This window comes from Doryrhamphus excisus, chromosome 2 (genome assembly GCF_030265055.1).
Source record: "Doryrhamphus excisus isolate RoL2022-K1 chromosome 2, RoL_Dexc_1.0, whole genome shotgun sequence".
Taxonomy (NCBI): domain Eukaryota; kingdom Metazoa; phylum Chordata; class Actinopteri; order Syngnathiformes; family Syngnathidae; genus Doryrhamphus; species Doryrhamphus excisus.
In genome coordinates this window covers 31,454,145-31,481,950 of record NC_080467.1, presented here as the reverse complement: position 1 = coordinate 31,481,950, position 27,806 = coordinate 31,454,145, and the positions used below count along the sequence as shown (strand labels likewise).

At 39.1% G+C, this 27,806-nt stretch overlaps 2 protein-coding genes across 5 annotated transcripts; one reads left to right on the top strand and one right to left on the bottom strand.

Annotated features, from left to right (window-relative positions):
* Positions 1–134: 134 nt before the first annotated feature.
* pde6a (phosphodiesterase 6A, cGMP-specific, rod, alpha) lies at positions 135–26,454 on the bottom strand. 4 transcript variants are annotated; one of them, XM_058056365.1, is made up of 28 exons: positions 25,236–26,454; positions 25,064–25,136; positions 20,200–20,391; positions 18,697–20,087; positions 16,163–16,224; positions 15,756–16,086; positions 15,532–15,673; positions 14,085–14,237; positions 13,852–13,941; positions 13,618–13,758; positions 12,375–12,449; positions 11,930–11,994; positions 11,634–11,700; positions 10,357–10,404; positions 8,354–8,503; positions 7,013–7,156; positions 6,863–6,928; positions 6,652–6,798; positions 6,469–6,576; positions 3,795–3,904; positions 3,563–3,650; positions 3,391–3,491; positions 2,333–2,440; positions 2,203–2,266; positions 2,047–2,121; positions 690–773; positions 462–621; positions 135–316 (listed from the first exon to the last, which is right to left on the bottom strand). In XM_058056365.1, the coding sequence occupies exons 4-28, from the start codon at positions 18,735–18,737 to the stop codon at positions 279–281; spliced, it is 2,658 nt and encodes an 885-aa protein (XP_057912348.1). In that variant the 5' UTR covers positions 18,738–20,087; positions 20,200–20,391; positions 25,064–25,136; positions 25,236–26,454; the 3' UTR covers positions 135–278. The 4 variants fall into 4 exon arrangements, with proteins under 4 accessions (XP_057912348.1, XP_057912332.1, XP_057912341.1 ...); XM_058056349.1 differs by having other exon boundaries at positions 18,697–20,391; positions 25,236–25,385; positions 25,849–26,454; XM_058056358.1 differs by having other exon boundaries at positions 18,697–20,391; positions 25,236–25,374; positions 25,849–26,454.
* slc26a2 (solute carrier family 26 member 2) lies at positions 17,168–23,638 on the top strand. Its single transcript, XM_058056388.1, has 5 exons — positions 17,168–17,296; positions 18,715–19,337; positions 19,409–19,699; positions 19,908–20,356; positions 20,738–23,638. Exons 2-5 carry the CDS (start codon positions 18,726–18,728, stop codon positions 21,528–21,530), a joined length of 2,145 nt encoding a protein of 714 aa, XP_057912371.1. The 5' UTR covers positions 17,168–17,296; positions 18,715–18,725; the 3' UTR covers positions 21,531–23,638.
* Positions 26,455–27,806: the final 1,352 nt, after the last annotated feature.

Here is a 27,806-nt window from a genome sequence, read left to right as displayed (position 1 = left end):
ATGTAGTCTTATAATCTAAAACATGCCAAAATACAACAAACATGTTTCAGTATGAAAATAGCATCATTTACTATTTACTATTCTTTGGTCAGCAACGATACACTTGTTAGAATAATAAGCGCATCTACATAACATCTAATCATTGAATACATGAAAGCTGTATGATTGATACAGTGAGTGTAATAGTCTATAGTATCTACAATAGTTATGGTATCTTTACGTATGTGCAGTGAAGCTACAGTCAGACTAATATTTATGGTACAGTAGATGTCACCACGCTAGCTGAGAGTACACGTCTTTGACTGGGCCGCACTCGCTGCAGGAAGAAAGAAAAACGCAAATTAGACGCTCTCTCTGGAGGAAAGATCTCCCTCACTGTGTCTCAAATGGAATACTTCCGTCAGTACACTTAAAGTACATAAGTACTCAAAGTACAAAAAGTGCACAAATTGAATGCCCACCTTGTTTGGCAGCAGCGGCTTTCCCCGCCACCTCTTCCTTGGCCGCCGTGATGGCGGCCATCTTGGCCTCGTGCTCCTCCTTCAGAGCGTTCCACTCCTTCCTGTTGTTCAACAGGCGGTCCAGCATGGGCGTGATCTCCGTGTGGAAACGGCTGAACTCCTGCACCACCAACGCGTCATTCGACTACGGCGCTCTTTGAGTCGGTTCGAGGGAATCGTGACTCTTACCTTGTAAACGAACGAACAGACAAAGTCGATGAAGCCACACTGGAGCTTTGGAAGCTCTTCCGCTTTGTTTCTGTCCATCATTGGCTGGAGGACAAAAAAAGTCATTAAGGGTCTACTGTACGAAGCTGGAACCACTAGCTAAGTCCCATTATAATGTGTTTATGAGTGAGGGTCAACAGGTGGCGCCAAATCTACTTGTGGCCTTTTTCTCATTATATTACAACTTTTTTAACTACTTTTTTAATTTAACTATATTCTTGAAAAATTATTGCTGATTTTTCTATTTTTGCTGTTTTTTTTTGAGTTACAAAAAATATTTTTTCTTAAATATTTCAAATTAATACAACTAAAATCATGTTATTTGTCCTGATAATATTCCAAAGTTATGCCACCTATTTCTCATTAGATTACAACTTTTTTTGCTTTAATAATTTAACTATATTCTTGAAAGATTATTGCCGATTTTTCTATTTTTGCTGGGTTTTTTTGAGTTACAAAAAGTATTTTTTCTTAAATATTTCAAATTAATACAACTAAAATCATGTTATTTGTCCTGATAATATTCCAACGTTATTCCACATTTTTCTCATTAGAATACAACTTTTTTTGCTTTAATAATTTAACTATATTCTTGCAAAATTATTGCCGATTTTTCTATTTTTGCTGGGGGTTTTTTGAGTTACAAAAAATATTTTGTCTTAAATATTTCGAATAAATACAACTAAAATCATGTTATTTGTCCTGATAATATTCCAGCGTTATTCCACCTTTTTCTTATTAGATTACAAATTTTTTTGCTTTAATAATTTAACTATATTCTTGAAAAATTATTGCTGATTCTTCTATTTTTGCTGTTTTTTTTGAGTTACAAAAATATTTTTTCTTAAATATTTTTCGAATAAATACAACTAAAATCAGGTTATTTGTCCTGATAATATTCCAACGTTATTCCACCTTTTTCTCATTAGATTACAACTTTTTTTGCTTTAATAATTTAACTATATTCTTGTAAAATTTTTGTTGATTTTTCTATTTTTGCTGTTTTTTTTTGAGTTACAAAAAGTATTTTTTCTTAAATATTTCAAATTACTACAACTAAAATCATGTTATTTGTCCTGATAATATTCCAACGTTATTCCACCTTTTTCTCATTAGATTACAACTTTTTTTGCTTTAATAATTTAACTATATTCTTGTAAAATTATTGCTGAATTTTTTTTTAGTTACAAAATATATATTTTTTAATCTAATTAATAAATTTTTTTAAATTAAAAAAATCCTCTAAGGATGTATAGCACCCCTGGCAGGACTTTGGACAGCCCTGTTGTAAAGCAAACAGGATCCATGTGAGGCCTACAATGGGTTGTTGTTCCAGGACGGTCCTCTCCAGGTCTCCTTGCTCCCAAAACTCGGCAGCGACAGACAGCGCCACCTGCAGGTGGGGAGGGAAATAACGCATTTAATAGATGTATTTCACAACTCATCAGAATCATCCTTTGTTGGTCTCGCACACCTTGCTCTGGATCTCCCAAGGCTTGGCGATGGCCGACAGGTCGCAGGCCGTCATCATCATCGCCCTGCGAGGAAGACGCAGCTTAATTGTGTGAGTATTTGTGTGTTGTGTGTGTTTTGTGTTTGCTTACATGACAATCTCCTTGCGCGTGGTTTCCAGCATCATGTACTTGGTCCAGTCGTTCCAGCTCTCGTAGGTCTTGGACTGGTCCACGATCTTCTGGAACATGGTCCTCTTTCTGCCAACAAACACGTACAACTTTATGTGTACGTGTGTATGGTCATATCACATCATACTTGGGTACATGACAAAAAAAAAAAAAAAAAAACTTAAACTATATTAGGAAAGCAGGAAGTGAACAAATGTAACAGTTACTGATTGTAAAAATTTAAATTAAAATTATAAAAAAACTTAAATTATATTAGGAAAGTAGGAAGTGAACAAATGTAACAGTTACTGATTGTAAAAATTTAAATTAAAATTATAAAAAAAATTTTTATTATATTAGGAAAGCAGGAAGTGAACAAATGTAACAGTTGCTGATTGTAAAAATTAAAATTATAAAAAAAAACTTAAACGATATTAGGAAAGCAGGAAGTGAACAAATGTAACAGTTACTGATTGTAAAAATTAAAATTATATAAAAAAAAACTTAAACGATATTAGGAAAGCAGGAAGTGAACAAATGTAACAGTTACTGATTGTAAAATTAAAATTAAAATTATAAAAACAAATGAAATTATATTAGGAAAGCAGGAAGTGAACAAATGTAACAGTTACTGATTGTAAAAATTAAAATTATAAAAAAAACTTAAACGATATTAGGAAAGCAGGAAGTGAACAAATGTAACAGTTACTGATTGTAAAAATTAAAATTAAAATTATAAAAAAAAAACTTAAATTATATTAGGAAAGCAGGAAGTGAACAAATATAACAGTTACTGATTGTAAAAGTACCAGATGGAGGGGTAGGATTTAATAAGCTTTGCTTCTTCCTACTCCTTTTGGACATGTGGAACTGGGAACTGATTATGGGATGCATTCAATTGTAATCTGATGCATGTTCAAATGAAATTAAACCATTACCATTAACATTACAAATGGGCCCCGCGTCATGCTTTGGACACCCATATCATAACAAGTCATACTTCTTAAAAGGAACATTGAAAGTTGTTCCCTCCTACTGACTTGAAGTAGAGCGCCAGGTCCGTGGCGATGATGGCGATGTCCATGAGGTGGATGACGATATCGTGCTGGCGGCGGTTCAGATTCTGGTAGATGTTCAATGACTGACAGACGGGACGCATACGTCATCAAAACGCTTTTACACAAGTGTGTGTGTGTGTGTGCGTCAACATGCCTCGTCTCTCAGCAGCGTCTTGCCAAATTCAAGATGGTGCCTTTCCAAGATGGATGAGCCGTGAAGTTTTGCCAGAGGATTTCCAGACCTGCACGACCACAAAACGACCAGCTTGACGTGGAATCGTAATATCGACAATATGTAGCAGGGTGTGGCTAGCTTCATGCCAGTCTACGAATGGGTCGTAATGATGGTCACGTGATGAGTTGCTGTCATGACGGCAGACACTCACTTCATCTGGTAGAGGTTGTTGGTGCCTCGGTGGTCGATGTCGTGGCAGAAGCCGGCGGTGACCATGGCCATGCACTCCAGGTCCGTGTAGTAACGCTTGAGGTCACCTGTCTGAACGCGAGATCACTGATGACCACGGGAATTTAACGGGGGTTCAATTTGCTTCTAATGCACTTTTCTGGTCAAAAACACAGTGGAAACCATACAAACACTCAACAGGGGCCCCAGAAGCACCCAAAAACGGCATAAAATGCCAGTGTTTGAGGCCGGTGATTTTTGACAAAAATCATAAAGGGGTTCAATTGTCATTGGGGGTTTTTTTCAACTTGCTTCGAATGGACTTTTCAGGTAAACAAAAAAAACAAAAAAAAAAAGGGGAGACCTCACACATGCTCACCAGGGGTCTGAGAAGCACCAAAAAATGGCATAAAATGGCGGGTGTTTGAGGGCGATGATTTTTGACAAAAAAAAAGTACGTCGTTTTTTGGGTTTTTTTTTCAACTTGCTTCTAATGCACTTTTCTCGTAAAAAATAAAAATAAAAAAAACACAGTGGAAACCACACAAACACTCAACAGGGGCCCCAGAAGCACCGAAAAACGTCATAAAATGCCAGTGTTTGAGGGTGGTGATTTTTCACAAAAAACGTAAGGGGTTAGTATGTCGTTTTTTTTTGCTTTGTTTTTTCAACTTGCTATTAATGCACAAAAAAGAAAAGAAAAAAACCGGGAAACCTCACACACACTCAACAGGGGCCCCAGAAGCACCCAAAAACGTCATAAAATGGTGATGTTTGAGGGCGGTGATTTCGGTGATTTTTGACAAAAATCCTAAGGGGTTAAATCAGGGGTGGGCAAACTACGGCCCGGGGGCCACATGCGGCCCACCAAACGTTTGAATCCGGCCCGCCAGTTGCTTTTAAGTATTTCAACTTTTAACATACCAGCTGGCAACATGACTTTCAAGTCGGATGTCTTATTCAGTAAAAAAAAATAAAAAAATAAATCCTAGTTTGATGTGGTCTGATGTTTAAAGTGCTCCTGAAAAAAAGGAAACAAGAACATATAGCTGATAGTATGACAATTAAAATTAGACAAATAATTCAAGGCGCAAAATTATTAAAAATTAATTTAAAAATTATTAAAAATTATTAAAAATTATTTAAAAATATTTTTAAAAAATTATAAATATTTAAATATATTAAAAATCATTAAAATTATTAAAATTATAAGCGTAAAATCATGTGTGTTAAATATATGTTCTGGCCCCCCGCACAATTTTGTTAACTCAATGCGGCCCATGAGTCAAAAAGTTTGCCCACCCCTGGGTTAAATTGTCGTTTTTTCGGGTTTTTTTCAACTTGCTTCTAATGCACTTTTCTAGTAAAAAAAAAAACAGTGGAAACCTCACAAACACTCAACAGGGGCCCCAGAAGCACCGAAAAACGTCATAAAATGCCAGTGTTTGAGGGTGGTTATTTTTGACAAAAAAAGTAAGGGGTTAGTATGTCGTTTTTTTTTTTTGCTTTGTTTTTTCAACTTGCTATTAATGCACTTTTCTGGTAAAAAAAAAACAAAAAAAAAAACGGGGAAACCTCACACACACTCAACAGGGGCCCCAGAAGCACCCAAAATCGGCATAAAAGGCCAGTGTTTGAGGGCGGTGATTTTTGACAAAAAAATCATAAATTTTCGTTTTTTTTTCACCTTGCTTCTAATGCACTTTTCTGGTAAAAAAAAAAAAACAAAAAACAAAAAACGGGGAAACCTCACACACACTCACCATGGGCCTGACAAGCACCCAAAAACGGCCTAAAATGCCAGTATTTGAGGGCAGTGATTTTTGACAAAAATCAAGGGGTTAGTATGTCGTTTTTTTTTTTTTGGGGGGGGGGGGGTTCAACTTGCTTCTAATGCACTTTTCTAGTAAAAAAAAAAAAACAGTGGAAACCTCACACACACTCAACAGGGGCCCCAGAAGCACAGAAAAACGTCATAAAATGCCAGTGTTTGAGGGTGGTGATTTTTGACAAAAAACGTAAGGGGTTAGTATGTCGTTTTTTTCCTGTTTTTTCAACTTGCTTCTAATGCACTTTTCTGGTGAAAAACACAGTGGAAACCACACAAACACTCAACAGGGGCCCCAGAAGCACCCAAAAACGGCAGAAAATGCCAGTGTTTGAGGGCGGTGATTTTTGACAAAAAAAATCATAAATTTTCGTTTTTTTTTCAACTTGCTTGTAATGCACTTTTCTAGTAAAAAAAAAAAACAGTGGAAACCTCACACACACTCAATGGGGGCCTGAGAAGCATCCAAAAACAGCATAAAATTCCAGTGTTTGAGGTCAGTGATTTGTGACAAAAATCATAAGGGGTTAAATTGTCGTTTTTTTTTTTCAACTCGCTTCTAATGCACTTTTCTGGTCAAAAAAAAACCTGGAAACCTCACACACACTCAACAGGGGCCTGAGAAGCACCCAAAAACTGCATTAAATTCCAGATTTTGAGGGCGGTGATTTTTGACAAAAATCATAAGGTGTTAGTATGTCGTTTTTTTTGGTTGTTTTTGTACACTTGCAGCACAGAAAAGTATGAAATGTAGCCGATTACTTTGTCTGTACTTCTATTGACATCACTTCCTGTGGGAAAATAAAATGGAGAATCTACGATTGGATACCATGAGCAGAGTAAACATCGTCTGTCCAACGTTGAAGCCATGTCTCCAGTTATGGTAGGTGATCTTCCTGTAGCCTTTACTGAGCGAGTACATGAACCTCACCAGGACCTACACACACACACACACACACATATTTGTCCACCAGCCGTCCTTTCGGAATTTTTGGGAAAAGTGGAAATAAACCTCTCTGGGGATGTGAAACTTGTCCACCACTTTGAGTTCGTAGTACATCTTGATGCCACACTTGACCAGGTCCAACTCGCTGTGCTCAAAGTCGCAGAAGTGAAACTCCAGGATCTCCGCTTTCTTGGTCTTGGGAAGAACTTCCGACTGGAAGCGGGAAACGCATCCTTACAATCTCAGCCATTACTAATACAATTGTGTTGTCGCTCACGAGGATCTCCTCCAGTTCCTCTTCTTCACACTCATCCGGTTCCTTGCCCCATCTCTCGCGTGTGTTCTGAGGAAGCAGAACATCAGATCTACATCATGTGACCATGAAGGAGTCTATTTGTGTTTGTGTGAGGATGCCTTGCTGACTAACCAGGACGTGCTGGATTTCATCCTTACGACACTTGACGTGGTAGAGCACCATGTCCTGGAAGATGTCCTTCCTGTTCTCCAGCTTGTTCATCTTGTCGTAGGTGTCCGTGTTCAGCACCGACCAGCCCAGGAACTGAGTCAGGGACTGGAGGATGGAGTCAGAAGGTGAGAAGATGGACTTATCTATCTAAAGCTCGTTCCTGTGAAGAAACACCCGATGATGCCTGCAACTCCTTGCCGCAGATAGATTGCAGTCCTTTGGGAAACACTGTCAAATACAAGTACCCTTTTATATTACCATTGTCAATATTATCACAGTAATGTTCAAATGCGATGAACAGTGGATAGTGGTTAGCGTGCACGCCTCACAGCTAGGAACCCCATGTTCAATTCCATCCTGGTAAGCCCCTCCCCTTACGCTGTGCAGACAATATTTCTTTTGCATCGACCTAAACACGTGGCGTCTGACCTCACCCACCTGGTCAGCCAGGAAGAAGACGTAGCAAGAGGGTCTTTGTGGCTATATTTAGTAGCAAGTATTCAGTATTCAAATCTAGCAACTTGTTATGGTCTTACTGGACATTTTTGATGCTAGCATAAAAACACATATTGCTCTTCTCAACAAGCAGCAGGTCCTTTTGTTGGACCCACCCACTTAATAAAAACACACAAAAAAGGAACATTATGTATATATGTTAAGATTTTTGTCTCCATAAAAATAAATACTAATATAATTTAAAAATATAATAAATATATGCAATAAATATATATTATTTAAATTAAAAAATAATAATAATAATAATATTAAAAATAAATAATAATAATAATAATAATATAAAAAATAATAATAATAATTATGAAAAATAATACAAATATAACATAAATGAAATAATTGCACGGCGGTCGAGTGGTTAGCGCACAAACCTCACAGCTAGGAGACCCGAGTTCAATTCCACCCTCGGCCATCTCTGTATGGAGTTTGCATGTTCTCCCCGTGCATGCGTGGGTTTTCTCCGGGTATTCCGGTTTCCTCCCACATTCCAAAAACATGCTAGGTTAATTAGCCACTCCAAATTGTCCATAGGTATGAATGCGAGTGTGAATGGTTGTTTGCCTATATGTGCCCTGTGATTGGCTGGCCACCAGTCCAGCTGTCTAAAGAGTCCAGCACCCCCCGGGACCCTTGTGAGGATAAACGGTAGAAAATGAATGAATGAATATTGTTTAATCGATGATTGTTTGCAATAAACGGGAAAAGTAGTCCCAAGCATTTTTCCATTTTCTTTATGCAGGGAAAACACACACACACACACACACACACACACACACACACATACTGCACCTCCATCAGTGTTTCATCCATTTCATCAAAAGGTTTCCCGTCTTTCCTGTTGTAGAACGTGGCCACGCCCACAATCTCCTCTTTCTTGTTGACGATGGGCATGGACAGAACGTTCCGCACTGTCCAGCCGGAGTCATCCAGAGGTTCTTTCTGTGTACACACACACACACACACACACACACAAGTATTGACGTAGTTGTGTAGCGTTGTAACAAGACATGTGTTGGTAATCAGGTTGTTTTTTTGGTACGAGAAGAGACGTTCAAGGCGGAGTAAAATAATTATTTGGTTTGTTTGTTTCAATGTTTCAACAATTTCTGGTAGATTGTTGACTTCCTGTGTGTAAATGTCAGCAGTTTTAATCGCATTTTTTTTTAATTAATAAGTAGAATGTATTATACCAGGGGTGGGCAAACTACGGCCCGGGGGCCACATCCGGCCCGCCAAGTGTTTCAATATGGCCCGCCTGTTTTTTCCAAATATTTCATTTGAACTCAACATACAACCTGGCATCCACTTTTTGATGGTTGAGGGAGCTGCTTTATCAATTTCGTTATTTGATGTGGTCTGTTACAAAATGCTCCTGTAAAAAGGGACACAAGCACATAATAATAATAATAATAATAATAATAATAATAATAATAATAATAATAATAATAATAATAATAATAATACTATTATATTAATATTGTTGTTAATAATATTAATATAATAATGGTAGTAATATTATTATTATAACAAAATAATAATAATAATAATAATAATAATAATAATATAACATTACTATAACTAATAATAATAATAATTCTAATAAAAATAACAATAATAATGTTTTCAATAATGATAATAATACTACTATTATATTAATATTGTTGTTAATAATATTAATATAATAATGGTAGTAATATTATTATTATAACAAAATAATAATAATAATAATAATAATATAATAACATTACTATAACTAATAATAATAATAATAATTCTAACAAAAATAACAATAATAATGTTTTCAATAATGATAATAATACTACTATTATATTAATATTGTTGTTAATAATATTAATATAATAATGGTAGTAATATTACAAAATACTCCTGGAAAAAGGAGCACAAGCACAATAATAGTAATACAAATAATGATAATAATACTACTATTATATTAATATTATTGTTAATAATATTAATATAATAATGGTAGTAATATCATTATTATAACAAAATAATAATAATAATAATATAATAACATTACTATAACTAATAATAATAATAATTCTAATAAAAATAACAATAATAATGTTTTCAATAATGATAATAATACTACTATTATATTAATATTGTTGTTAATAATATTAATATAATAATGGTAGTAATATTATTATTATAACAAAATAATAATAATAATATAATAACATTACTATAACTAATAATAATAATAATAATTATAATAAAAATAACAATAATAATGTTTTCAATAATGATAATAATACTACTATTATATTAATATTGTTGTTAATAATATTAATATAATAATGGTAGTAATATTATTATTATAACAAAATAATAATAATATAACATTACTATTACTAATAATAATAATAATAATTCTAATAAAAATAACAATAATAATAATAATAATACATTGAGAAACACACTTTACATTCAAATAAATGATTTCAAAGTGCACATATAGCAGATTGCATGACACTTTTACATGTAAAATATATGTAAAAATATAGGTGTAAAAATGGACTGTTACGTGTAAAATACTACATAATCCCCCCCCCCCTGTCAATTTTGTTAAATTAATGCGGCCCGCGAGTCAAAAAGTTTGCCCACCCCTGTATTATACAGACATATAATGTATGTATATGTGTCTGCTATTACTACGTTGTTTAGTAACTTAGTAACTTAGTTTACGCCATCGTTACGCTCCACATACCGACGTGATAAAAGTGGGTGGGGTTATGAAAGCGTGCATTGTCAGGTGAAAGCCGTCTCACCTGAAAGTCGAAAAATTCATCCTCGGCGGCGTTCATTATGTTGCAAATCTGTTGGGAAAAATGAAATAACGGAAAAAAAATGAAATAACGTAATTACAGTAGCCAAATTCATAGACAGTACAGTAAACTTTTCGGATATATCGGACTCGGATATATCGGAAATTCGCTCACAACGGACAGATAAAAAAGAACCGATTTTTCTGTAATGCATTTCCAATAAAAATTCATTGCATATATCGGATTTTTTTATAACGGATTTCGCCTATTTCGGACAAAATCTCCAGTCCCGTTCCAATGCATTTCCATGAAATTTCCCTCGCATATATCGGATGGCCGCATCGTGGCGCTCCGATTCGCCGAATCGTGACAGGCCGCTATACGACGTCATTTGCAGCGTTGCCTGCGCGTCCAGGTACATTGGAAACATAGTCAAGGAAGTGCCGGATAAAATCCGATTTACGCATATACCGGATATAAATCCGATATATGCGTAAAACGGACATTTTCCGGTATACACATATAACGGATTTCGCTTATATCGGACAAAACCAGTGGGAACAATTGACTCCGATATATCCGAGGTTTACTGTACAAATACGTTGTTATAAACAAGTATATCTACAGTACATATATATAACATGTACACATATGTATCATTTACATATAGAGTACACAAATAAGTGTCTGGTTCTACTGTGTGTGATTATTATTAAACCATTCAATTATTCAGTTTTAAGCTATAAAAACTGCCACAAGGTGGCAGAAGTGCATTTGATAATAGAAAAAAACCTACACAGGAAGTGAAAGAACGTGGAGGAGTGTAGCGTGCAAAAGGTTATGCATTGCAGAGAAATTGCATACGTGTGTATACACACACACACACACAGTTCATTCCAAATAATAAGTACTCCATGATGTTAAATTTATAAATATATCTTATTTTGAAGTAAAACTACACTTTTTGTGTTATGTTGTGCTATAGTGGTTTAGATATTTGAACTGTCAAAAATTTAAAAAAAATTAAGTCAAAGTGAAAGTGATGATTGAAATGTATCTTTTCACAAAAAGCTTTTTTCCCCTTTTTTTTTTTTTTTTTTTTTTTTAGTCGGACACTAATATTTTCCTGAAACTAATGTTGCTGATTACTGAAGAATGGAAAAAGGTATTGTCAAACAGATTTGACATGCTGCACATGCAGGAATATTTTGAATATTATTAATGTTATTTTTACTTGGATATTATTTTCAAAAATATTTTACAAAAATGTATATTCTGACCAGTCCGTTTTCTGCTACGTATGTTGGCAAGCCGCTGACCAGAGCCCAGTGATCTGCTGGGGGATTCCTGCAAGCAAACGACAACAAAAACACAACATTTGTCATCAATTCATTTGTTTGTGGAGGCCCACAGAAAAAAAAAACTTTATGTGTACTTCTAAACTTACTTTGTTTTTGTCGCTTACAGCATCTTATGGCAATTACATGCAAATGCATCATGGACGATTATGCAAATTAGCAATGGAAAACCCAGTCTACACTGTGTGTGTGTGTGTGTGTGTGTGTAATAGACTCACGGTATGACTTTGATGTCCTCTTTGCCATGGAGAATGTAGTCAATTATTTTATAGAAGACAATTTCCTGGAAAAAAAAATCACAAAGACATGAGAGCCAATGACAGGCCAACAGTGTATCACATGACTGCATGTCTAGGAAGTGAGCTAAAATGACCTTTAACCTCATGGCTATTACATTGTATAGTACTTCAGTTGATATATATGCAGAATAGTGAATACAAATGGAGACACTTTAGTACATTTTCTGCATAAAAGATGCTAAAACCAATCCAGTCCAGGTCAATATGTGCTAAATTATCTAAAACAAACATTCCAGCGGACAAATTAGTGTAATAAAACAAAATATAGCTCATTAATAATCAGTTTAAAAATATATATAGTATATATGCCAAGGGGTATGATTAAAAACAAGCTAGGCCCTTGGGACTACAGCTTGCGACTCACCCTGCCATCCGGGGTTTTGGGTCCATCGTAGGGAGGAACTTCCCCCATCAAGACGGGCCATAGGTCAAAGAACTCCTACACACACACACACACACACACACACACAGTTTACATGATTGAATCCGTGAACTAACAAACAAATGTTAAAAACAATCATATAACCTCTTTATTATTAAGTCAAAACCTTCATAATAGGATCTGGCGCCCTCTGGTGTCATGCAGCAGTGCATTCACCTGTTAATGCTGCATTCAAAGCAACTGGAAAGCTGCGTAGTTCTGACATCTGACTTGGAAACATTCATTGAATGCTGTTGTAATAATTTGGAGGCTAATTGATGAACGCCGAGTGAGATCCACTAACGCCACTATATATATATATTTTTTTAATCTATCAAGTTATTGCACAATTCCCAGCGGTATTGAATGCAGCGTGCATCTCATGATAATGCAGCATTTCAGTATGTGGAATACTTCGGTACATTATTTAAAAAAAAAAAAAAATTTAAACAAAACAAAAAAAAACCCAAAATTTAAAAAAAAAAAAAACAAAATTAAAAAAAAAACAAAAAATAAATAATAAAAAAAAATATATATATATATAAAAAACCTTAAACTGTATTATGGAAAACAGAAAGTGAACAAATGTCACAGTTACTGATTGTAAAAGTACCAGATGGAGGGGTAGGATTTAATAAGCTTTGCTTCTTCCTACTCCTTTTGGACATGTGGAACTGGGAACTGATTATGGGATGCATTCAATTGTAATCTGATGCATGTTCTAATGAAATTAAACCATTACCATTACCAATTAACATAGCATGTTTTTGGTATGTGGGAGGAAACCGGAGTACAAATAAAAATAAAAATTGTAATAAATAAAATAAAATAAAAATTCAACTATATTAGGAAAGCAGGAAGTGAACAAATGTAACAATTACTGATTGTGCATATATATGTTAATATACATTTTATATATATTATAAAAATATAATATATATAATATATAAAAATAAAATTTAAAAAAACTTAAACTATATTAGGAAAGCAGGAAGTGAACAAATGTAACAGTTACTGATTGTAAAAGTACCAGATGGAGGGGTAGGATTTAATAAGCTTTGCTTCTTCCTACTCCTTTTGGACATGTGGAACTGGGAACTGATTATGTGATGCATTCAATTGTAATCTGACACATGTTCAAATGAAATTAAACCGTTACCATTACCATAATGCTAACGCTAATCACCTTTGTTTTGGTCATGTCCAGCAGGCCCACGGAGTAGCGGTCACAGTTGAGGAAGGCTCTCACGGTGTACAAGGCCTTGTGGAACTGCCTCTCGATGTCCGTCAGCTCCTCGAACACCTTGCTGGCCGACCACAGCAGCACCTGAACACACACACACAAACACACACACATAGTGGGATGGGGGGGGGGGGCGGATAGAGGGGTGGAGGCGGGACAAAAAGACAGACCACATACCTGCCCCCTCCTGGTCTCACAGTTGTGCAGGTAGCTTAGGTGGAAAACTCTCAGGACCAGGTTGGCAAAGTTCAGGTACTTGTTCAAAGTCTGAAGGAACATTGCTGGATTATGAATATAATACGGTAATATAATAATATCATTATATTATAATATAATATGGTCTCGCCCGTGGTCTTCACAGACAGGTGAAGGTAAATCGAATCTGCTAAAAGGTCTCCAATGCATCGTACCTCTTCGTCCTTGGTGGTGAAGTGCGGACCGTCCATCTTGTTGACGGCCATCATGACTGCCACCATGTCTTTACCGTTCATGATGGGCACGGCCAGCACGTTCTTGGTGGTGTACTCGGTCAGCTCATCCACAAACTTGCTGAACTGAGGACTCTGAAGGGGCAGGGAAGCAATCACAAGCAAGCTCGGATATATATATATATTTTTTAAATGTACGATAAATATGAGAACAATTATGCATTGTACATGATTGGCCTGCTGCTTTATGCTTACGTCATGCACTCCAAACTCAAACACACTGAGCAGACACTTCCAAATGTCAAAGGTATTAGCGATAAGAAGATTGGCCTGGTAGGAAGCGCCATGTCGCCCTCTGGCGGCCATTAAAGGAACACATTAGTTGTGAGAGGATGGGATCGAAATCTTTACGGATCATTTACATTCCAAAATATGACACTCATAGAATATTAAATTATTATTAGAGATTATTAATCATATTAAAAATGTATGTCATTTTTGGATGGCAGTCCTAACATTAAAAATAATGTCACACGAAGACATTGCGGTGTTTGGGCAAAAAAAAAGTAAAGGCGGATGGAAACACAACAGAACAGAACAGGAAGTACATTCAAAATAAGAGCCTGAAACAGTAACTAATGCACGAAACGGTAAAAAAAAACAAACTGTCACGTAAGCAAACATAAACCTAAATCATAAATTAATTAATAAATGATTAAAATATGAATACAATTATGACATTTTCTTTTTTGTGATACGAGTATATATATTGTAATTCAGATTTTATTTATTTTATTTATACTTTGAATTGTGTGGCTTCACTCTATCATGGCTTTTCAATCGTATATCAATAAATAAATCTTGCTGTTTTTGTTGTTTAATACAGGCAATTATTTCTCGAATAAGCATATTTATTTTTTTGCCCCTACGTGAAGTATTTTCAAGCATAAAAATTGCTAAATGAATCAACACAATATAAGGCATACACTACACTGGTCACTAGGTGTCAATAATATTGCATTGATAAGATAACAGCCACTGCAGGAAGTACTGTATGGAACAGAAAATTAAAAAAAAAAAAAAAACAGGAAACTCCTCCAATGCTAGCAAGTCTATATATGCTAGCATGTGTGAGAGTACACTGTGTCTTATTTATGTCCTATTTCCTCTTATTATGTCCATTATATGGTGTAATAGGAGTATAAATGTGACTATAGGGGTGTTATTTCATGTCAAGAGGGCTCTAATAACGTTAAAGTGCATATTTAGAAGATCGTACACAGGATTTCTATATTCTAACTACCAAAATATTCTAATAATAAATAAGATTTTATGAATAGTTCGCTGAAATTCACTTATTACGGTCAGAATGTGAACAATTAACAGCGATAAACGACTGTATAAAATAATCAACATAATTCCTGTGTACCTGGGACACATCTGGCACGTTGACCATCTTCTTGGTGGAGGCCACGTGACCCACGATGCCCAAATCCAGCGGGTAGACGATTTCGCTGTCAGGCTGCACCAAGCAGTCGTCGAAGACAGAATCTTTATGCACGTTAAACAACCTGGAGTGTACAGTCACAACGACACCAGTTAAATTTATAGTTGATTTTTCCAAAGCAAAGGATGAAGATTGGGATTAGCAACCTGGTGGCCAGCTCGGCCACGCCGTTCCTCTGGCGGTACATGAAGAGGCTCATGCGGTCGGCCCTCATCATGAAGCTGAGGTGCCTCATCAGGTTGAAGACGGACTTCTCCATCTGCAGGTTGTCCTGGATGTCCCGCACCAGGTCGAAGAGCACCTCGCTCTCCTCCACCATGCTCAGCTCGTGGTACTTGCTGACGTCCACCGCCGTCCTGCGGTTGTTGTCCAGCAGGTCCGAGACCACCTTGGGCCTGAAGTTGACGTCATAGTAGTGCTTGGCGAACTGCGGGTTGGCGTCCAGGAACTGCTCGGCTGCGGCTGCGTCCACCATGGCTGCGAAGCGGCCACAGACATACCATCAATGGTACTTTTAAAAATAAATCACAATGAATATCCAAAAAAAGTGTACCTGATGAAGTTGCAGTACTGTCTCCGGCTACGTGTGTAATCCCTCTGTCCTCCGCAAAGTGTCTGCAGGTGGATGAGAATAAAGGATTACAAAGGTGCCTTTAAAGCATCACATGTGCACGTAAGCCTGAGCCCAAATACAATCCTGGGATTATGATACCTTCCTGTCTTTTACTGACACAATTGTCACTCTGAATGCAAGATATGTTTTGCATTTTAATGTACTTACTTGTTACTGAAACATGTATCCCATTAAAAACGTGCATCCTGGTGCAAGTTCAACGCAGGAAGTGAGAAAACTACCAATAACTGCTGAGAAATGGAGAAACGCAAGAATTGTGAAAACATAACATGTTAAGAATGTTACAAACAAACTAAACTTTTATTAATGTTGTGTTGGAAAGATGTAATTAAATAAGATATTATATATTTCTATAAACTCAACCGCAATGATAATAATAATAAAGACATTATTCAATTGTTACCCTTCTAATAGTCTCAATGACAGCTGAGCATTAAGACGTAGCTTGTGTACGAGTATTGAACGAGTCGTTCAAAACTCGGGAATGTTCCATTGAATCGGGCTCACGGGTACTCGTCTTTGCTAACTCGTTCGAGGTAAATTAAAAAAAAAAAACAAATTAGGTAAATGTCAGCGGGTAATTCAATGTGTGAGAAGTCGGGGAGGCGACTGAACTTTTTGCGGAAGTTTTTGAGGAGTGTTTAGCGAATTGAGTACCCGATTCAAGCAGATTTTCCCGTCAAGTGAGTCGAATGAACAACGTACCCAGTTCACAACTTGTGAACTTGCTTCCGCACATGCGCTCTGTGATGCATAAAGAGACTCAAGTACCCCATTCACTTCAGCGAGTTTACTCCTAAGAACTCGATCCGGTAAATGGAATCGAGTCTCTAATCAGTATAATAAAATGGTCAGTGAGTGTCGACGGCGTCCGTGATATTTTCGTGAGCTTGACAGTTCGCTTCTCGCAAGTCCGTCTTTGACTCAGCATCTCACGTGACATCTCCGCTTATGACGTCACCACGCAGGGCACTCTGGTAAGAAGTTGAGGCAGAATGAAAGTGAATAAGGTCTCTCTCCGCGTGTGAGCAGTCGCCGAAGAGTCGAGCTCAGGTCAGTGACATCAAACTAAACTACACAAAAAAAACACTATTAAAAAATAATACTTTTGTTTCAATCGGTGACATTCACCGTCTTAGTTCGCTGTCACTTTAAGAGTTTGACACGTTGACGACTTGTTGACAAAGGCGCTCATTCATGCTGTTTAGCTAGTTCGTTGTGACGACTTCCTGACTAGAACACGAAAAACACAAAAAAGAATTCAATAAAGTCTTATTGAATTCTTTTTTGAATCTCTGCCGCACGGCATTAAATTCCAAATATAGCCCGGAAGCGTAATCTCATTAACATTACTAATGGTTTAATATTATTTGAACATTCATCAAATTACAATGGAATACATCACACTCACTCCACACCTTAATAACCATGTAATTATATTTTAGCGTTTTTTTTCATTCAAATGTGTTTCTTTAAAAAGGAAGAACTCTCTATGTTAAATGTGCTTCTAACTGAATATACATTTTTGAAAAAAACGTTACCTGTTTGTACTACATTTCAGTCACGTGCTGTATTTGCGTAACGTAAGTTTTCACATATTTTTTTTTTCAAACCTTATTCTACTTTTTACGAGGATGAAGAGTCACGATGTGCTATATATATATATATCACTATATTGACAGTTACTATGGTACCCATTATGTCATTGTATGGTCATATCACCTCGTACTTTGGTACGTGACAAAAATAAACTATATTATGGAAAGCAGGAAGTGAACAAATGTAAGAGTTACTGATTGTAAAAGTACCAGATGGAGGGGTTGTGCTTCTTCCTACTCCTTTTGGACATGTGGAACTGTGAACTGATTATGTGATGCATTCAATTGTAATCTGATGCATGTTCAAATGAAATTAAACCATTACCATTACTTTTCCCATAAGTCCCTCATACTTGAGCAGCAGATGGATGAATGAATAAACTTCAGTAGGAGGTCTACACCCCCCCCCCGCTGACCCGACCCGTAATATGATGACTTTAAACCCCATGCCGCCTCTCAGGGTCTGCGCCCTATGAAAGCGAGGCTTTCTTTACACGCTGCAAGCTTCCAGTACGGTTTGCACAAACAGCCAGTTGGGTGCCAAGTAGCTGGGGGTGGGGGGGGGGGGGGGGGGTAAAGTGCATCCTCGCTTCGCCTGATATAAGACGTTAAAACGCTCCAATGGTTGTACCGACGTTCAGCTGCTAAGGTTTGAAGCTGAAAGAATGCGACAAGACCAGGTTGCTGTTGCATTGTGCATGCCAGGCCACTAGGTGTCAGTGTAACAGTGTAACAAACTATGCTGAGGTGTCGTTCATGGGCGTCAAACTGGTTACCCACAGGAAATCATGTAAATAGAACTAGTCTGGCATCATAAAAAATTCATTAAGTTGTATAAGTTTTTAAGTACTTAACCGCTTTTGTGGTCCGCAGAGACGAGCTGGATGATGCCTCATGGAGATGTCCGCTGCACCACAGCGCCCGAGAGCGACGCCCAGTGCGAGCAGTACCGGCCGCTCGCGCTGGAAAAAGTGGAGAAAGGAGCGCCTCAAAGCTGTTGTACCGCGGTGTCGCGGCGGCTGAAGAAGCACTGCTCTTGCTCTCCGCAGAAGGTCAAGGCCAAGATCCTGAGCTTTGTTCCTGTTTTAAAATGGCTGCCACGGTACCGGCTGAGAGACTGGATCCTTGGCGACATCATGTCCGGACTCATTGTGGGAATCTTATTGGTCCCCCAGTCCATCGCTTACTCCCTATTGGCTGGCCAGGACCCCATCTACGGACTCTACACGTCCTTCTTCTCCTCAATCATCTACACGCTGTTAGGAACCTCCAGGCATATCTCTGTGGGCATTTTCGGGGTGCTTTGCCTGCTTGTGGGTCAGGTGGTGGACAGGGAGTTGGCAGTGGCGGGGTACCTCGGCGAGGGGATGGGGAGTAACAACAGCGCCGCCCTCCTGGAAGCCCACGGGAACGACAGCACGGTGGCGGGGTGTGATAAGAGCTGCTACGCAATCGCAGTGGGGGCGACGGTCACGTTCACCGCCGGTGTCTATCAGGTAGGAGAGCTTCTCCGCGTTCCGAGTCTGTCAACCGTCACTTCCTGTTTACCTCGTCCTCTCTCTCTTAGGTGCTGATGGGCGTTTTCCAGGTTGGCTTCGTATCAGTCTACCTCTCAGACTCCCTCCTGAGCGGCTTCGCCACCGGAGCCTCCCTGACCATCCTCACCTCCCAGGTCAAGTACCTCCTGGGCTTGAAGATCCGCAGGCCGCAGGGCTGGTTCACGCTGTTCAAGACCTGGTTCGGTGTGCTCTCCAACCTGGGCCAAACCAACGTGTGCGACCTGCTGACCAGCCTGGTGTGTCTGCTTGTGCTGGTGCCCACCAAGGAGCTCAACAACCGCTTCAAGGCCAAGTTGAAGGTAAAACCCGAGTCCAGAAGAAAGACCTGGAATGTTTGGATCTGGGAAAAACTGCTGCTCCACAGTATATTTTGGCAGTTGTGGTCATTTTTCATCATTTGGTATGAATGATGGTACGGTCCATCCATTGGTAACACCAATCAGGAAGTAGCTTACCTACACACAAACCGTAACAATTTCAACTTCCTGTTTCTTTTGTGCTTCCCAGGCTCCAATCCCCTTTGAGCTCTTTGTTGTCATCATCGCAACGCTGGCTTCTCATTTCGGCCGCTTCAACACCGACTACGGTTCCGACGTAGCCGGGGACATCCCCACGGGCTTCCTCCCGCCGCAGCTCCCGTCATGGTCCCTCATCCCCAACGTGGCTGTTGACGCCTTCTCCATCGCCCTGGTGGGATTCGCCATCACTGTATCGCTGTCCGAGATGTTCGCCAAAAAGCACGGCTACCGAGTGGACGCCAACCAGGAGATGTACGCCATCGGTTTTTGCAACATCATACCGTCGTTCTTCCGCTGCTTCACCACCAGCGCCGCTCTCACCAAAACGCTGGTCAAGGAGTCGACGGGTTGCCAGACACAAGTTTCGGGGCTGGTTAGCGCCGTGGTCCTGCTGCTGGTGCTGCTGGTCATCGCGCCGCTCTTCTATTCCCTCCAGAAGTGAGTCCAGATTAGATTTTGAAACCGGTTTGAACCTGAAAAAAAACGGATGAGTTAGTGACTTGGAAGGAAAAGTGCAGATTCTGCCATTTTGAGGTCTTGCCGGGGCCTCCTAAACTGCCATAAAACCCTGAGGGGGGGTGGGGTGGGGGTTGGGGGGGGGGCAGAAAAACTTAAAGTCGCTGTATGTCAGTGGCTAGTATACAGTATGTTAGCAATAGAGATATTTTTTCATAATTACGAGTAAAACTCCAGGTTAAACTGCATAAAAATTAGTGTAAATTATCATTGGGACCGGCGGCACGGTGGTCGAGTGGTTAGCGCGCAGGTGTAACTTTCATTCAGAAAACTCTAATTTTCTTGTACTTTCTTCTTCTTCAGATGCGTGCTAGCCGTCATCATCGTGGTCAACCTCCGTGGTGCGCTGCTCAAGTTTGCAGAGGTCCCACGCATGTGGCGCGCCAACCGCGTGGATGCTTCCATCTGGCTCGTTACCATGGCAACGTCGGCGCTGGTCAACACGGAGCTGGGTCTCCTGGTGGGGGTTCTCGTCTCCGCTTTCAGCGTCCTTGCCCGAACGCAGCGGGCGCAGGCGCTGGAGCTGGGCCGCACCCCCAACCGGGACCACTACGAGGTCCTGGCCTTGTACCACGGTCTCCAAACTCACTCGGGCGTGGCCGTGTTTCGATACGCCGCCCCCATTTATTACGCAAATCAGACTTTGTTTAAGAAGTCTTTATACCGCCACGTGGGGCTCGACCCCGTGAAGGAGAAGAGCCGCCGCATGAAGCGCGACAAGGAAGGAGTCCGGTTCTCCGCCACTGAAGCGCCACGTAAAGAAGACGGCGAAAGTACCGCCAATGTGACTTTGATGCTGGATAAGAAATCTCAAAGTACTTTACACGGCTTAGTGCTGGACTGCAGCGCCGTTTTGTTCCTCGACACCGCCGGCGTCAACGCGCTGAAGGAAGTACGCAAAGATTACGGCGAGCTCGGCGTCACGGTGGTACTGGCTCAGTGCGGCAACGGCGTCCTGGACGCGCTTCGACGAGGCGGATACATGCCGGAAAAACAAGGCGGGGATGACGGGTTGATATTTTTCACCATCGCCGATGCCGTCCATCATGTGCAGCACATGCCCGTACCCAATGGCGACGACCATGGCGGATGCTGACATTCATGTTTACATAAAGTTACTGCTAGTGCCTCTCGGGCACCATTTTAAAACAAATATATTTCTTAGCCAAACTCAAAAATACTTTTTATACAAATATATTCTGGAACCAAGTAACCGCGTTCCCAAGTGTTCCCAAGGAAGATCTGGTTTCTGTCGTTAGTCCAAGACTGCATTGCACTGTATTTGAATCACGCGTACTGACATACCGATTTATAAATAGGTGTACCGTTACACGACTCCCTATTGGCTAGTTACTGACATTACCATGTCACGGTGGTAGTATTTCAAGGGTTGCTGCCTCCTGCTGGAAGAAGTTGATATTGCAGGTTTTTTATATTGAGATTACAGTGACAGGGCGGCACGGTGGTGTAGTGGTTAGCGCGCAGAATTCACAGCTAGGGTTCAATTCCACCCTCGGCCATCTCTGTGTGGAGTTTGCATGTTCTCCTCCCGTGCATGTGTGTTTTTTTTTTTTTCCCGGGTATTCCGGTTTCCTCCCACATTCCAAAAACATGCTAGGTTAATTAATTAGCGACTCCAAATTGTCCATAGGTATGAATGTGAGTGTGAATGGTTGTTTGTCTATATGTGCCCTGTGTTGGCTGGCCACCAGTCCAGGGTGTCTCACCCGAAGTCAGCCGTGAGTGAGCCCTTTTTTCAGTTATAGAGCCTCTTTGTCTCGGTGGGTGGAGGCGGGGCCGCTAGCATACACACAGAGTGCAGAAGAGTTTAATATAGTAAAAATTATATTATTATTATTGTCATATATTTTTTTATTGTTCTTCATTGGGCATGGCGGTCATGTGGTTAGCGTGCAGACCTTCAGAGCTAGGAGACCAGGGTTCAATTCCACCTTCGGCCATCTCTGTGTGGAGTTTGCATGTTCTCCTCGTGCATGTGTGGGTTTTTTTTTCCGGGTACTCCAGTTTCCTCCCACATTAAAAAAAAAAAAACATGCTAGGTTAATTAGCGACTCCAAATTGTCCATAGGTATGAATGTGAGTGTGAATGGTTGTTTGTCTATATGTGCCCTGTGTTGGGTGGCCACCAGTCCAGGGTGTCTCACCCAAAGTCAGCCGTGAGTGAGCCCTTTTCTCAGTTATAGAGCCTCTTTGTCTCGGTGGGTGGAGGCGGGGCCGCTAGCATACACACAGAGTGCAGAAGAGTTTAATATAGTAAAAATTATATTATTATTGTCATATTTTTTTTATTGTTCTTCATTGGGCATGGCGGTCGTGTGGTTAGCGCAGATAGGGGACCAGGGTTCAATTCCACCCTCAGCCATCTCTGTGTGGAGTTTGCATGTTCTCCCCGTGCATGTGTGTTTTTTTTTTCCGGGTACTCCGTTTTCCTCCCACATTCCAAAAAAAAAAAAACATGCTAGGTTAATTAGCGACTCCAAATTGTCCATAGGTATGAATGTGAGTGTGAATGGTTGTTTGTCTATATGTGCCCTGTGATTGGCTGGCCACCAGTCCAGGGTGTACCCTGCGCCTCTCGCCCGAAGACAGCTGGGATAGGCTCCAGCATAGCCATGACTCTTGTGAGGATAAGCGGTAGAAAATGAATGAATGAATGTGCACTTGGGGGGGGGCGTACAACAATGAATCTTGCACACAATAAAACTAAAATAAAGTAAAATTCCAACAACATGCATGCTAGGTTAATTCATCGGCGACTCCAAATTGTCCATAGGTATGAATGTGAGTGTGAATGGTTGTTTGTCTATATGTGCCCTGTGATTGGCTGGCCACCACTCCAGGGTGTACCCCGCGCCTCTCGCCCAACCAAAGACAGCTGGGATAGGCTCCAGCACCCCCCCCCCCCCCCGCGACCCTCATGAGGAAAAAAGCGTGTTTACTGATGTTTTGATGCCAAAGTAGGGGTTTTTGTTTTGTTTACTTTAATATGTTATAAAGTTTCATGCAGTAGTTGCGCAAAAAAAAAAACAAAAAAAAACGCCATGACAATGCGACATCCTTAAAAGTTCCTTTGCCGTGTTTGCCGAGCTGAAACCCCATCGGTGCATCGCCCTCAGCAAACACGGGACAAAACGGCACAAAGGTCACACGTCCAGTAAAAGCACACTTTTTTTTTTTTTTTTTTAAGTATCCGCCACTTTGTTGGTTTTGCTGAATGTCAATGTTGATTTTTTGTGATACGGAGGAGAATGTCCAACAGGAAGTCAGTGTGCATTTCATGGCACAGTCCTAGTAGTATGTGTAAAACTACCTCAGACTGTACTCTAACATGCTGGGATTTCCGTGTGTGTGTGTGTGTGTGCCGCGTCTAGTCTATGCAACTGATTTTATTCACGTCCGTCAACATGGCTGAGGTGAAAGTTCATCAAGCACATGCACCTCAACGCCTGTTATTTATTTTGAGGAGTACTAAGAGTACTAAGTATGCAAGTACACCCAAGCCACTGGCTTCTTCTCTTTAATGTGCCTTGTAGAGAATAAGAGCTTTAACGTCATAGCAACCAAATACCTTCAATAAAAACACACCACGACGTGTGCCTTGTTATGCTGGACTTCTTTTGTGTACTGATGTTTACTAACGTGTACTCAAGAACCGCTGATGTGCACGTTCAGACACGAGTGTTGGAATGTTTGCACTGTGTCAGGTGTGTGTGTGTGTGTATACACCTTGTATTCATTTTATATGTAAAAATATTAAGACAGCTCCACCCTGCTACAGTAGATGAACTGTAAACAGGAAGTATTTCAGAGTGTGTGACCCCGCTTTGTTTTTTTATCTCGCATATGGTAATATCCATTCATTATTAATGCAGACATATGTATATTATTAGATATTACAACAATTAGCTTGGTTAGCTATACCATAAAGCTAGGATGTGCATGTTTTATTCAGAATAACGACAAGAACATTTACAATAATGTCAAAATATAATTATATAAAATAAAATAAAATAAGGAAAAATAAGAAAAAAATATATTTGTAACTGGGGAAAAAAGTCGCAGTTTTAGAATAATAAACTCATGAGGAAATATGTAATTTTAGTAGAATATAGTTGAAATATTCAAGAAAAATATTTATTCTAAAGTATTTTTTTTAGGGGCGGCAAGGCGGTCGAGTGGTTAACGCGCAGACCTCACAGCTAGGAAACCAGGGTTCAATTCCACCAGTTTGCATGTTCTCCCCGTGCATGCGTGTTTTTTTTTTTTTCCGGGTACTGCGGTTTTCCTCCCACATTCCAAAAAAAAAAAAACATGCTAGGTTAATTAGCGACTCCAAAATGTCCATAGGTATGAATGGGAGTGTGAATGGTTGTTTGTCTATATGTGCCCTGTGATTGGCTTAGCCTATCCCAGCTGTTTTCAGGCGAGAGGCGGGGTACACCCTGGACTGGTCCCCAGCCAATAGCATATCTTTTAGCATATCTACATGTGTAAAGTTGCATTGCATCCTGCCATTTTTTTTACACTCCTGATTGAGATTAATTAACCGGGCAGGGTAATGATGATTAATTCGGGTGCCCCCATTCCAAGTGAGAGTGCCGTACTTACTCGGAGTATTCAGGCGTAGCGGGGGTTAGGTAAAGTTGCTGCTCAGGTTCTTCCTGTTTACTTTTGCTGATATCTGGAGAAAGTCAAACAACATTTAAGCATTCTATATGATACATAAACAAACTTTACAGGCTGGGTGATTGTATTTGATTACCGGCAGTAAGATACTCACATAATAGTCCATGTTTACTCAAAGACCAGGACCAGGAACCTGAGGTCAAATGTTTGAGTTTTGGAATGCAAACAATGGGAATTTGAACCATTTGATTTCCCCAATTGGATGAGACTTGAGGGGATGGAAAAACCAGCTCCTGTGTTAAAACTGAATCATTAAAACAAAAAAAGTGCTAACTAAACCATTAAAAGAAACAAATAATGCCACATTTTTAACGTTTGGCTTCGTTAAAATGGATAACAAAAAAAAGAAACATTTGCTTCATAGGCCTTAGAAGAAACCATGTCAGTATCGACACATTACATTGCTTGTATTCTTCCATAAGTAAATACAAAAGTTAAATCTTTTCGATAAGAATAACATTTATAAAAAAGTTAAATCATTAAAACCAAAAAGTACCAAGTAAACCATTAAAATAATCAAATAATCCCACATTTTTAACGTTTGGCTTCGTTAAAATGGCTAACAAAAAAAGAGAAATATTTGCTTCATAGGCCTTAGAAGAAACCATGTCAGTATTGACACCTTACATTACTTGTATTCTTTCAAAAGCAAATAAAAAAGTTAACTTTTATTGATAAGAATAACGTTTATGATGAAAAATACTTACATTCAGAAGTTCCAAACAACCACTGAAAGGACACCGAGTTAGTCGGACCTCTTAGCAGTGAGCACAGTGCACCTCTGTAAATGTTCCCCCGTTTTTTCATCGTTAAATCCTCACAATTAACTCGTTCAATTCACGTTCTGAGGCGAAGAAATGGCACATACTTTTTTTTGTAAGATACTCACATTAGGATGTTGATTTAACTTTAACTAGTTTTAAAAAGCCCGCTCTTTTAAATACACCAATGAACCACAGTGAGTGAGTCGGACCACTTAGACGTGAACACAGTGTACCGCTGTGTAATGTTCCCTCGCTTTTTTTTAAAGCGTTAAATCTTCACAATAAACCACTAACAGCAACCGTCGTTCTGAGGCGGAAAGAAATAGCACATACCTTTTTGTAAGATGCTGATATTAGCATGTTAATTTAACTTTAACTAGTTAAAAAGCCCGCTCTTTCAATAAACCAATGAAACACAGCGAGCGAGTCGGACCACTTAGACGTGAACACAGTCCGCCGCCTAAAAGTTTCCCCACATAAAATCCTTTTTTTTTTCAACGAAAATCCTTACAATAAATCACAAATAAATAATAAATAATATAATAAATCAAAAATTTAGATCAGTAGGGACTGAAAAGTGTCGAACAACTAATAAATGTTAGTAAAAGTTAGTTGAAAAAGCTAGTTACATTCATTTATGATGACATGTCTTCACCACCAGAGGGCAGCATTGTATTGTAACACAGCATCAAATGAGTCTTTGTGACTATAAATGGTGTTTACAGTATTTACAGTTTACAGTATTTAAATAAAATAAAATAAAATAAAATAAAATAAAATAAAATAAAATAAAATAAAATAAAATAAAATAAAATAAAATAAAATAAAATTAAATTAAATTAAATTAAATTAAATTAAATTAAATTAAATTAAATTAAATTAAATTAAATTAAATTAAATTAAATTAAATTAAATTAAATTAATACATCCACGGAGGACAGTCTAGTCATTAAAATGTGTACCGCATTGTGTTGCAATATTTCTGTCTATATTTTAAAAAATATTTATTCAGTCAGTGCCTAAAGGTGGACTCACCTAAGTGGATTTAACAAGTTGCCAGCCACAATAACAACACCGACATCGGTATATACGTCTCTGTGCAAAGAATAGTGACATCAAACATGAGTGAAGTGAAACGCGGAGAGACCGCAGCCACCATTCATGTTGTCAAGAGGCTGATTCACTTTATACTTGATCGCCACCATGCACACGGCGCAACAAGCGTGTGTATTTACGTGTGTTTTTGTGGCTGACAATGAGCACCGGCACCGCTTGTTTGTGTGCAGTGGATGATGATGGAAGCCATCTGCTGTCAATGTCAATGCCACTGACTCCCAGAGCTCCCTTTAGGCGCCAGCAGCAGCGACACACTAAAACATGACAGCACTGCAAAGAATGCTATTCGTGCATTATCTGTTCATTGCAATGTTTATGTCAAATATTCTCTATTTATCTGTTAATTATGCAATATTTATACCAGTAAGTCATTAAAATGTTGTATTCTCGTGTTAAATGATGCAGAGGTATCAGATAATGAGATTTGCGTGTTTGGAAGTGAGCCCTAAAAAAAGTTTGGGATGGCTCAAAACGCTCGGTTTAAAAAGGCGGGGGTAAAACCGTTCCTTTGTGATGTCACAGACGGACTTCCTTATATGGTTGATATTTAGGAAACAGGTGTGAGCAATCTATATGGCATACCACTGCAAAAATATCTACATCACAGACAGTTGGAGAGGTGAGGCGATGTTGGGGTGTGTATCGGGGGATGTGTCACCATGGCAACCACATCATCAGCACACCGCCCTCTTGTCTTGTCCCGTCGTCCCCGTCTTTAAGTTTTCCAGCAGGGAAGTAGCACGACGGCGTGCAGGAAGACACGTACGCTGATGATTTATCGCCGC